Genomic DNA, 13,410 nt, shown 5'->3' on the forward strand with positions numbered 1-13,410 from the left:
GCAAAAAGAACTTTTTGGTCATTTTCAGAATATATAGGTGATAATGAATTAAAAATAAATGAAGTGCCTGCAGTTAGTTTGTAAAGCTGAAGCATGATTGGATTTCATGGTCATAGACTAAAACGAGTGATTCGAACCCCACAGGTGCTAGCTACCAACTTCTACTTCTATCATCGAAGAACATTTTTATTTTTAAAAATATGCAGAAATTACATCTATAGTTTATATAGTGGTAGAAGCCCACATTGATCATATATAGATTAGTAGTGATTGAACATACATATATTATGGTAGGAATTCAAACATATTGAGTAAGTACATAACTGATTATACTCATTTGTGCCACTTTATAAACACACTTGGATGTTTTTTATTGGTTCATGTGACGAAGCAGCCAAGGGGGCATCATGGTATGAGCTTGAGCTGATTCATCCTCCCTTATAACAACTGCTCCCTGGAACGATCCACTGCAGCAGTTCAAAACCAACTCAGTCCTTAGTTTAGCTATATATATGTGTGGTGTGTGTGTGTGTGTGAGAGAGAGAGAGAGAGAGAGTACCTCCCGATTGTAAGAGGACGTAAGTGGGGTGGTTGTGGTGGTGGTGGTGGCTGAGTCTGAGGTAACATAAACCCTACATTTTGTTGGTCGTTGTTCTTGTCGTTCTCCTTCAACTGTGTCCAGATTTACATATACATGTGAAGAAGGTTTTAAATTTCCCGAATTTTAATTTTAATATCCTTTTTGATTCGTGATGTTTATATAAAATTATATTATTTCAAAATTTTATTTTTGAACGATGAGAACCTCATATTATGTTATTCTTGACTTTATTATAAACACTATACTAAAAGTACTAAAATCAAATCAAACAGTTTTAAACAAATTTAAATCTTAAAAAACAAAAGGAATGCAGTAGCTAGAGGTACCTTCTTAGAGAGTGCATTGTTCTGTTCTTGCAGTGCTCTCTCCTGCCAAAAGAAAGAAAATTCCCACCTTCAATAGTTTAAATCAACTAAAGTTTTGCTTTCAAGTTTCAAGACATCATAAAGTTTACTTTTTTAAGAAAACTTCAAGTCCGGAGCAAGATTCCTTAATCATACAAAGTTAGGACATGTATAGTATTTTCTTTAATTATATAAAAAATCGTTTTGTTGTCATTTAAACCAAGTAATCTTATTGGTTATTTAAATATTAGGGTTCGTGGATTACCTTTTTATGAAGTTCTGAGATGGACTCATGCATGACTTGATTCTGCATAGAAATTTATGGTTTATTGAGTAAAACACGTAGTAAAACAGGAAGCTAACAAAAACCATCAACATTATTTGAAAGTATATATATACCTTCCTTGTTCGTATTCGTTTGAGAGCAGTCTCTAGTTGTTGTTCTACACTTTGAAGCTCTCTAAGATTCAAAGGCTCAAGGTCTTCCCCAACATAGTGCCTAATTAAACATGCTCAAATTTATATATTAAGACAACCCCTAAACTTGTATGTATATGTGTATACGTTTTTAATGAAAAAACAGGAAAATAATAGAAAAAAAGGTATGTGTACGTAGTATATATATGTACTTGTAGCAACCAGAACCACCAGTTTTTTTTTCGCTTTTAGATTATGAGATTCCATCATGGTACAAAATATAATGAATCAAACAGTATATTTTCTTGAATAATTAATTCAATATTGTCGTTAAGAAATAAATGATTTGCACCAAGAAACCAAACCAGCAAACCTAACTCGAAACATTTAAAATAAGTAAGAGCAGACTGATGGGGTCCACATTTCAAACCCAACCAAACAAAATCAAATAACTTACCTTCCAATTAACTGAACCATTAGTCGTAGCTAGAGTTTCGTAAACCTTAAACAATAGTAAACATATTTAGTATGAGAATGAAATGAGTTCCAAACATACCTTATGTTCTTCTCTAGAACCTCAATCTTTGCCCTGAGTTTTGAGGATTCAAGAGTCCAACTTCCCTACAAACAAAGCACAAAAGAGTACTCTCCAGTAATATTTCACATGACCCAAATGATCAGATCTTAGTTTTAAACAAAAAGTACAAGTACGATTTTTTATGCAACTAGATCTTCATAATGTATCCAAATTACAAATCAGTTGCTACTGTTAATTAAGCTGCATAAATATATATATAACTTTTTGGTATATATTTTAACAAAAGCAACTTAAACAAAAATAAATACGATCACTAAAGACGTTAAGTACAGTGCATTAAGATACCTGTGTTTCTGTTTCAGGCGCAGTAAGCAGCTTTTCTGCATACGAGTATCGTTCATACCTTTCAAGAATTGCCTCCATACTAAAACAAAAATAAACAACTGTCATGGTTATTGTCCAAAGGATTATATTTGGTTTTAAGAAAATTGTATTTGCTATTTATTTTGAACAATTTCAACCATGATATGTATATTAATTATTCTGTATTTCAAAGGATTATTCTATCGATGTAGTTATTTACTTTTCTTAAGAACTAACTTCAGTAGATTTATATCGGTTTTGAAATTAAAAATATTTTGATATTACTATTTATCGATGTTCTAGTTTAAAGTATAGAAAAAATGCTTGTGCCATGAACTAACTACCTTTGTCTCAAGTAATAAGGTTCGCCTTTGATTTGTTCCAGATAATTTTATTTTTAAAATTATTTTTTATAATTTTCAAGAAGAAAATTATACGTGAAGGTATTTTATATGATGACAAGCACCTCATATTTTTTAAAAGAAAAATATTTGAAATGTTTTTATTTTGATGTTGGTAAAACAAACTGAAAAAAAATTTGTTACTTTAATTATAAACACGGGGACCTGGGGTCGACCAAAGTTACCAGAAAGTAAGTTATTTCCATTTTAACCTTAACGCATATCAGTGTCAGTGCAACCATATATCAACATCAATGCCAGAATACATCAAAAATTAATTTTTTTTTTTTTTTGGAACCTGCAAAATTTTAATCAGTCTTTAAATTTGATAAATTTTGGCAGTTTTATCATTTTGACAATTTTTTTGTTGGATTATGTCCAAAAAATTGCTAATTTTTCTTTATTTTTGACATTGTTTCCAAGTTACCATGAAATCAATTTTGCAAAACCCCTTAAATTTTAAAAATTTATGTTTTTCGTTTCTAGTTTTTTAATATTTTATGTATTAATGCAAAAAAAATATGTATTTATACATGAAAAAAAGATTAAGGAAACATCGTATAAATTATTTTTTTTAGAAATACATTTTTAGTAATATTAATTATTATTTAGAAATATAAAAATATATTTTTACGTATTTATAAGTACATATCAATCAATAACATGTATAAATCCAAAAAATATGTATTAATGCAAAAATATGTATTAGTTTTTAGTTTCTAGTTTTTCAATATTCTATGTATTATTATTTAGAAATATTAAAATATATTTTTACATATTTATAAGTACATATCAATCAATAACATGTTTATATGGAAAAAACATAGTTATACTTCTACATATGTAATTATATTTGTAAAAACAGTAATATATATATATATATATATATATATATATATATATATATATATATATATATATATATATATATATAGGTATAATAATACTTTTTCACATAACTACTTCTAGATATGTATAATTATGATCTATACTTCTAAAAAAGAATTAACATTTCTATAAAATATGTTTATATTTACAAAAAAGATATATTTATATTACTAAAAAATATATTTATACAATATTTCATTAAATATTTTTTCGAATATAAATATGTTTTTTGTACATGAAAACATTTAATATGAAAAACACTACTTGGGGTAAAAACGTATAAGATTTATAATCTTAATTTTTTTTTTATTATTATTTTTTTTAAACTTGATTTCATGATAAAATGGAAACGTATTAGAGGTAACTATAGCAAAAATGAATTATTTTTTTGGCAAACTTTGGACATAAGTAAACAAAAAATTGTCATAAAGATAAAATCGATAAAATATGCTATATTTAAGGATTTACATGTCAAAACAATAAAAACATTTAAATACCATGAAACCGCATAATATGAAAAACATAAAGATTTATAATAAACTTAAAGGTTTTTTTTTTTTTTTTTTTTTTTTTTTTTTTTTTTTTTTTTTTTTTGTGTAAACTTGATTTCATGATAGAATGGAAACCTATTATTAAAGACAACAATAAAAACATACATAAATTGTCCTAAAAATAAAATCGATAAAATATGCTAAATTTAAGGACTTCCTTGTTAAAACAATAAAAACATATGTATTAGTATTACCCCATTTTCTTTTATTGTTTGTTTGTCCGACAGTGATGGATGATCACTAGCCAGTAACTAGGGGTTTGTGAGTACTAGGTTCTTTGATGCATTCGTACGGACTCTATCAGCTTTGTACGTGCTTAAACGTATATTACCATTAAACCACATGTTTAAATAATTATAATTTCCTAGGAAATTATTAAAAGTGTCAGAAAGCTCAAGAAAATCCCATTTCCATGGGCTGTTACGATAAAATTACGTTTTATAACTATCTTTTTTTTGGTTAAAAACTGCGGTATCAACCGTTTTGATTTCTTATGTAACAATTCTTTCTCCATTGGCATTTTGAATTTTTTTACTAAAGCATGGTAAAATTATTGTACTTTCTTTCTTTCTTTTTTTGAAAAATAGATCACAAACCCTTAAAATTATCAAAACAAAACACAAACCTTTTAATCAATGATGAAATCTTGTTCATCGGTTTGTTTACATGATATAAACTTATTTATTGTAATAACATAAAAGATTTGAGTAGTCATTCTGGTGTGTCTTTGGCTGGCAATGGATTCATATACAACGATCTGGTATATATGAGTCCCATTAATTTTTTTTGTTAAAATATGGTTTGTCTGGCGTCTTGATAAAAGAAAATAAAATCTTGTTGACATGGTGCAAACAACAAATAACGCTATTGACAGGATTAGGAATGACACGTTTGGTTACTTTCTAATTAGACGGTTATATCTACTATTATATATAACCCTAAAAATCCTCGAACCCTCCAAGAAAAGAAAGGTAAAGATGAAAACACAATTACACAACCAAAGATAATGCTTTGGTAGTACTATATATATATACTACTAATTGTAGTATTACTATTGTAAGAGATGCTTTTTATGTCAAAACTGATAGTACCTTCATAACAAATCTAGTACATACCGAAAGAAAACACCCCCAAAAGACCAAAGATTAATGAACCCTAAACTTAGAGAGAGAGAGAGAGAGAGAGAGAGAGAGCGTTACTAGATCTCTGAATTAGACGGCATAATAGATGCATGCAAACAAGGATCTAAAATTAGAAGCAAATCAATGAAATAGTGTTGGTACTTTAATAGAAAAATATACACAGAAGCACCAAATAATTTGTAGAGTGTAGTCATGGGTTCAAATAAGTTTTCTTTGCCGATTTAAGAGAGTAGGAAAACATACTCCAAAGAAGTGATATTGAGGTGGGTGTTACAGACTTTAAGCCAAGATTGTGTTTGTTTCTTTTGACTTTTCTTGAACAGCAGCCATGATTTTGATTAAACAGTACATAAAAAAGAAAGTACGTACATGTTAAATGAAATAGAAGAAGCTTAACCTGGAGTGAGTGGAGTACTCAAAGAGTTTGCCTTTAGTAGAGAAAACAATGAGAGCAACATCAGCATCACACAACACAGAGATCTCATGAGCTTTCTTCAGCAAGCCTGTTCTTCTTTTGGAGAACGTCACCTGTCTGCTAATCTTGTTCTCGATCCTCTTCAACTGCACCCTCCCTCTCCCCATCTTTTATTATATATATCTTCCTTCTTATTATTATTGGGAAAACCCTAAAAAACAAGAACGCGGATCGTTTGATCTAAGCTCTTGCTTCAAAAACCCTAAAAAGATGAACAAGATTTTATTTGTCCTTTCTTTTCTTGGATTTCTTTAATACACCCTAAAATAAAAGTGCAATCTCTTGATCTTGATCTTTTCTGCTGGGGTATCTTTAGAAAACCCTGAAAAGAAAGAACAAGAATTACAAGACTTTGGTATGTTTGCAAGATTTGTAGAAGAAGAAGAAGCAGAAGAATGTTTTAGTTTCTATTTTGGTGTATATCCATCATTCGATGAAATCTGTTATATGTGTTTGGGGGAAGAAAGGAAATTGCAAGAGAGGAAGATAAAGAGAGAGAGTGTGTGTTTGTGTGGTTGGAATACTGTCTTGAAAAAAGAGCTTCGATGATCTAAAAACCTGAGTGGTTTTGGACGGATGTGTTGTCGAGTTATTATTGGCCCTTTAGTTTTATGCCATTGTTGTCTGCCTTTGGGGGGCATGGTTTCGTCTACAATATTAATCTGCCCTTGTCATCAACAAATACGGAAGTAATTAGGACAACATTTATCAATTATCATGCAAAAATTACTCATAAAATACCTTTGCATTTCTTAAAAAATAATTAGAAAACTAGCTAAAATCTTTAATTATCTATTACTTACTAGTTTATAACTCGTAGAACCATGGATTATAAAATTAATTAAACTTTCATAATAAAAATTAATAATTATTAATCAATTATTTTAAATAAATTATTAACTAAGAGATATATCAAAGTTTTAAAGTTATTATAACTTCAAATTTAACATATAATTAGAAAATGTAAATCTGAATTTTGAAATGAGTTGTCTAATATATCTACATGACACGTGACATAATATTAATGATGAGTTGTATTAAAGTGACACTTGGCAAAAGGAGATTAAACATATTCATTTATTAGAATAGGGATTAGCTAAAAATGTGTATTTATTCCAAACTAACATTTAAAATCGTAAATAATTAACTGATCTACGGTCAACACCGCGTTGGCTACGGTCAACGGTCGGTTGACTATTTTTTAGGGCATTTTGCTATTGTTTGGTGAATCGTCTACTTTTTCAGGGATCATTGTTGTTGGAATAACCCCTACAACCTGTGAACAATAAGAAGGAAAGAAAACAGTTGTTGTTGCTGCACACAAAAATAAAAAAAGAAAAACAGATGGAGACTTTGTTTTCACACAAAAGCTTCTACTTTCATTCAAGTAATAGGTGACTATTTATATAGTCAATACATGCCAACTCTAGTTGGAAATAGTAAACCCACGTTCCCTCTTTTCCAGGTGAAACCTAACTCACTACTACTCCCTACTACTCGGTCCTACATGACTCATTCAACTCACAATCTACTAACATTTATTTAACTCACTAAAATAAAATAAATACTAAATTACTACTAAAAACAAGATGTCAAGATTAAAATCCAACAATTGTTCCATAATATATTTCAGTTTTACTCGTTTTATGTCTGTTTGAAATTTGAAATTTTTTCTCAATGTAGCCTTCAAAAAACAACCAGGTATTTCTTCGAATCTTGAACTTTGTTTTTGTTTTTCTTGTTTAGTATAAGAATTAGTAGGTATGTTTTTTTTGGAAAAAAGACGAAAAAAATAAAAAATAAGCGTTCAATGCATAAAATGTGCATTAAATACTTGTACATCGTAGCTTGATGGCCGGAACAGTAGACCATTTATGGTCTGCGCTTTGGGAAATAGTAGATGATTTAGAGGATACTGTAAACCACTTTATGGTCTACGATTTTGTTTTGCAAAAATGAAAATAAAAATTACTTAATAAATAACCATATACCGTAGACCATTTAGGCGAAAGAGTAGACAATTTTGTTGGCCTATGGTATTGATGGCCATTTTAGGCTAAGTCTTAAATTTTGGCAATAAATAGAAAAGTCATTAGGGAATTTGGCTAGATTAGTAATTGCTTCTTTCTTAAATATTAAAGGATAATCTTAAATTACTAGGAAATTGAGTAATCTAATCCATATAAACGTTTATTTTAATAATAATAAGTAATTTGTATTTTTTTTTTTGAAAAACAATCACAATCTCTGTAATATAGCATTCCTGAGTAGTAGTGTTCATCCAAAGTTTGGATTCTGAAATCTGTCTTCGTGCATTCCAGATTCACAAAGTCAATTTTGGAGTATGGTCATCAATATCATACATAGATGTGAAATTCCGGAATCATGGACACGCATTCTAGACACACTAGATACAACATTTTTCGTTTCCTATATATAAATGGTATCCCATATAGTTAGTCACTTATTTAGAATCATCCATAATTATCAATCATAACTACTTCAATATGATTTTCTTAGATAGTGAGCACGAAGAAAACTTTACCAACCTATTTGTTTACCTACATCACCTTTGGCAGACCAACTGTCATAGTTACACGAACATCAACACTGATGTGAAGGATCATTTCCAACTCTGTTTTATGACTATTGTGTGACATCTGGTTTCAAGAAGGTTCTTATTCTGGGATTTATGGACATTAATGGATCAAGTTAGGGCCCCAGATGTGACATCCCCATTTTCACGGCCAGAAAAGACCGATTTTGTTTATGCTTTATAAAAATCAGAGTACCTCTTTTAATAAAAATGTTGCGGAATTTGTTCTCAGAAAACATGATAAATACGTTATCAAAGCATTTCCAAAGAAATGTATTTTTATCCATTTTAAAACATTTGGGATGTCATCGTCAATACAGAAACATAAGCATAAACAGAACTTACATTCATTATCACTAGTGATTTATATCTCCTTAATCTCTTAGTGTAATGTAACTTCATATCGACACCTGTGATACAAATAAACTGAGTGGGTCAGGTTGGGAAACCTAATGAGTACATAGGGTTTTCAACCCACAATAATGTAATTATTAAGTTTAAACATCAAACAATCAATCCAATTACTCATCCTCATTATCTTCTTTACTCTTAAGGATCTACCCTAAGAATTCGTTATTCCTCGTTTATTCATTCCTAAGGATCATCCTAAGGAATGGGCACGAAATCCATTGTTGTCAGAGTTTATTCTATAGGCACTAAGTCGCATAGTCACCAGGATATAGGCACTAAGTCTCATAGTCGGCAGGGTTTATACAACAGGCACTACGTCGCATAGTCGCCAAGGTTTAGGCACTAAGTCTCATAGTCACCATGGTTATCTCATTTATCGACAGTATCGTTTCCGAGAATCCACTCGCAATACGTGTCAATGAGTTTTTTGAGTACAGCTGGTGAATACACAGTTCAAATACACCTACAGGTTGCAAGCCTGCTAGTGTTCCACTGGACTGTCTAGAATAGTCAGTGGTTGTCATCCATACTCTGCAAGATGACGGGGCCAACACTTGGGTAAAAGGCTTCTCTCATGGTTCACCTCTCACCCTTATCTCGTGGTCTATATCACCTCTCATCATTTTGTTTTTGTCACACAGCAACTATTTCATCTACCCATGTTTTACCCAACACATTTTGTAGATATAAAATACATATACAGTTTAAATCATTTAAAACATGTATAAAAATCTTTCACCCAGCATAGACGGCAAGTATACACACAATATACACATGTAGCATGTAATTTATATCAAATACTTCATATCTATGTATAAGATGAAAGTAACTATGCACTCACTTGAAATTGTGGTGACTCGGTACTCGGACAGCACTTCGTTATCTCAAAACAATTTTCCCTTGACAAAACCTAGTATCAATACCACTAGGGTTTAGTCTAACGTTAACTGTGACTAATTAATAGCCTAGCTATTATTACTATTATATAAGCGTTAAACAACACTCTATATAACTCATAATAATAGCCCAAATAATTATTTTAAGGTCCTAAAAATATTACTATAATTAATTAGAAGCTATATTAAAAATAGCGTAGGCGTAGCTCACTTACAACGGGTTTTCTCGAAAAACCGAGCTTCGCTTGGAGCAGCGTTTCCGAACCGAAAGACCCTTTTTCTCGGGACTCTGGGAGCCTCGGGGCTTCCTTCGGGTGCTAGGGGGTTTACCTAGGCTTAGGAGGGGTTTAGGGTAGTCTAGAGAGAGAAAGAAGTTAGAGAGAGAGAGTGAGTTTTGGTGTGAAAAAGAAGGCAGCATCGGCCTTCTATTTATAGGCCTGAACCTTCGGACTACGCTGGGCGTAGCCTTTGGTTACGCTGGGCGTAACTTCGGATATGGCTTCCAGCTGTCTCGCACGCGCCCACTCTCGGAACCGGATAAGAACCGAACTATGCTGGGCGTACTTGGCCTCGGACGCGGGGCGTAACGAAGGGTGATGCGTTGAAATCTGAAGCGAGGCTAGATCATCATCGGACGGCTGGAAATCGGCCACGTCATCAACTTCGCACCAGGTTTCGCATTTTCGAGTTCCAACTTCAAAAATTCGTATCTTCCTCATACGAGCTCCGTTTTTGACGTTCTTTATATCCACGCGTAGGCGGGAACGTACTCTACAACTTTCGTTCAGACTCCGTCGGCTAATTTTGACTTTATTTTAAAAGTTATATTATTAACGGGCGAGGACATGATTGGTCCGTTAAAATCTCATAACTTCTTCATCTGATGTCCGTTTTCGTCTGTCTTTTTATCATTACGCTACTAATAACGAGACCTTCGATTCTCGTTTACGTTGTGTCGGCTAAAAACCGTTCGATCTAATATTCGAACTTCTGGTTGTACACTTCTAAGCCGAAACTTCGAAAAATCATAACTTCCTCATACGAAGTCAGATTTGAGTGTTCTTTTTATGGACGCTCTCGGTTTAACGTTTTCTACGATTTTCGTTTAGATCGCTAAGGCTAAAAGTCGCTCTATCGTAAATTTAGTATTTACGCTTCCCGGTGCCGTGCCGGTTTTGCCGTAAAACTTCGACGAGTCATAACTTCTTCGTTATAACTCGGATTTCGGCGTTCTTTATATGTACGGAACCCTTGAGACATATTCTACAACTTGGTTAAGATTATTTATTATAAATAATCTTTTGTCGAAAATTCGTATTCGACCCCTGTTATCTCTAAATTGACTAGCCCGGATCTACGATCGTTACAATTATCTCCCCTTAGGATGATTACGTCCCGGAATCATCAACGAAACAGGGTTGTATAATGAATCCATACGTTATCTATTCATCCTAGGTAATAACCGTAACTCCTATGTTCCTTCAAATTAACTTTTTTAACTACAGGCGGTGCTCGATCTTGAATCCGCTCTCTGTCTCATGTTAGACTCCAAATTATGACCTTCAAGTCACAATGTCGATCCTTACTGGAGAATCCTTCCTCTTCTTAACAAACTTTAGATAAGTTGTTTGATTTCCACAATAGACCGATGGATCATGTTCCAATGACCTCTCATCGTGTGTCCCAACGCTTAGACTCAGGTCTCTTTAGAGTCAAATTCCGGAATGGAATATACTTTTCTTCATGTTCTAATGTGATATAATCACATTTCAACAAGTAGCATTTCTAGCTACCAACTTCTTTAACTATGAGCGCGATACTGCTTCGATTATCTTTTACTTCAATCTTCTTGGCTTAAGTCAGATGCTACATCGAACTTGGTTCTCTGAACCATGTAACATACTCATCGTAGCCGGACTCAATTTGATATGACCACTAGGGTCGAAATAACAATCATCTTTTAAGTCATTACCGAAGCGATGGTAACGACATACTCGAATAAAACAGAATCAATTACTAGCTCCTTGTGTAACATCCCAATTTTCAGGTCCAAAAATTTCTTTTTAATTAACCAACACATAAAAACATTCATAAGAAAATATTGTGAAAACACATCATCTCATGAAACAATGTGTCATGTCTAAAAACCCAAGCCATAGAATAATAACATATCAGAGTACAATCCCAGAAAACTCCATGCGGAAATCATATGTGTGTGATGCGATGCTACGCCGCCGACTCCTTCCTCTTTGACGAAGATGTACCTGAAACCAAAACCGAAACCGTAAGCACAAAGCTTAGTGAGTTCCACCATCATACCACATACCATACAATATCATCGGTATCTCTCAACCGGTAATCATCATCGGTATCTTTCAACCGGTAACCAACATCGAAATCTTTCAACCGGTAATCGTCATCGGTATCTTTCAACCGGTAACCATCATCGGTATCTTTCAACCGGTAATCGTCATCGGTGTCTTTCAACCGGTAACCATCATCGGTATCTTTCAACCGGTAACCATCATCGATATCTTTCAACCGGTAACTGTCATCGGTATCTTTCAACCGGTAACCATCATCGGTATCTTTCAATCGGTAACTGGGGACTATTCCACCCCCTACCACTAGCATACAACAGCAAGGTACAATCATACAGTCAGGCATATCCAGGTACTGACCTACCCCACGGCCCTAAGGGCCGCTGTCAGGGATCCTAATCCCTACTATACACGTAACATATCATGCAAATAATACTCGTGACCAAAGCACATAACCAAACCAAGATAATTATCACAAAGACAATCATCTTACAAATACTCCTCTTTGGTGGGCCGACATTGTGGCCTTAGACCCACCCCTACTGGAAGGTAACTCACCTTAATGTCGTGCAGTGTTTGAATTATCCTCGGCGCACAAGTCGACTCCCTTCGACTCCTCGATCCCTACACGACGACCTTCAAGTCAACACACAGCCAGTACAACCCTAAACAGGGTCAGTCCAAGTCTAGTCAAAGTCAACTTCAAGTTGACCCGACTCGCCGAGTTGGGCCGTCAACTCGCCGAGTCCATCACCCTTTACTCGCCTTATCCATGACCCGGCTCGTCGAGTTGGGCCGTCAACTCGACGAGTTCCTCCCTCACATGAACATCACATGAAACTCATCCGACTCGCCGAGTTGATGAACAACTCGTCGAGTTCACCTTCATCTGATGAACAAGTTCTGTCCTCGACTCGCCGAGTTGAGGAACAACTCGTCGAGTTCATCTTCATCCTTAAGAAGATTGCCTTGGACTCGCCGAGTCTGTTCTACCACTCGTCGAGTCCCATGAACTCCAGGTCTAAAATCACGTCCAATACATTGGGTGACTCTTCCTGTCCGATTACAAGCCTTCTAACACTCAACTGGGTTCCTTTGACTCTCAACAGATATGGGGCTCAAAGCCTCAGACTCGTCGAGTCCAAGAACGGACTCGCCGAGTCAGTCATGTCCACACTCTAAATCCTTGAATTCTGATGTACAACCTTTGATCAAAAGATAGATCCAAGCTTCTATAATCGATCTAGCACGTAAAGTTACAAAATTTACGTGCTTGCATGGGACTTTGAGCTCAAAAAGACATAAAATAAGCTCTTAAGATGCATGGGGCCTTTCATGGGTTCAAAAGCAGTCCCCAACTGCCTTGTGACTCCTTTAATGACGTGATTCAGAAGCTCTAACCCCCAACCATGTTTGCAATCATGGTTGGCCATCAAAAGTGGCTTATAAAAGCCCTAAATCTCCCC

The 13,410-nt window shown here is 33.7% G+C and overlaps 1 protein-coding gene across 1 annotated transcript; it reads right to left on the minus strand.

Moving 5' to 3' along the window:
• Window positions 1–211: 211 nt before the first annotated feature.
• On the minus strand, window positions 212–6,230 carry LOC145167036 (agamous-like MADS-box protein FUL-L). The gene is made up of 8 exons (XM_079086122.1): window positions 5,643–6,230; window positions 2,246–2,324; window positions 1,919–1,983; window positions 1,345–1,444; window positions 1,211–1,252; window positions 928–969; window positions 560–672; window positions 212–467 (listed from the first exon to the last, which is right to left on the minus strand). Exons 1-8 carry the CDS (start codon window positions 5,825–5,827, stop codon window positions 371–373), a joined length of 723 nt encoding a protein of 240 aa, XP_078942248.1. The 5' UTR covers window positions 5,828–6,230; the 3' UTR covers window positions 212–370.
• Window positions 6,231–13,410: the final 7,180 nt, after the last annotated feature.

This window comes from Lactuca virosa, chromosome 3 (genome assembly GCF_052849685.1).
Source record: "Lactuca virosa cultivar CGN04683 chromosome 3, Lactuca_virosa_CGN04683_v6, whole genome shotgun sequence".
Lineage (NCBI taxonomy): Eukaryota > Viridiplantae > Streptophyta > Magnoliopsida > Asterales > Asteraceae > Lactuca > Lactuca virosa.

Bases quoted from the DNA above. Each gene is read 5' to 3' on its own strand.
- LOC145167036 (XM_079086122.1), bottom strand. From the start codon at position 5,827: ATGGGGAGAGGGAGGGTGCAGTTGAAGAGGATCGAGAACAAGATTAGC. The intron at 2,325-5,642 runs GTTAAGCTTCTT...TTTTTGTTTTAG, and splicing joins GAGTACTCCACTCACTCCAG to TATGGAGGCAATTCTTGAAA. The intron at 1,984-2,245 runs GTATCTTAATGC...CTTTGTTTGTAG, and splicing joins CGCCTGAAACAGAAACACAG to GGAAGTTGGACTCTTGAATC.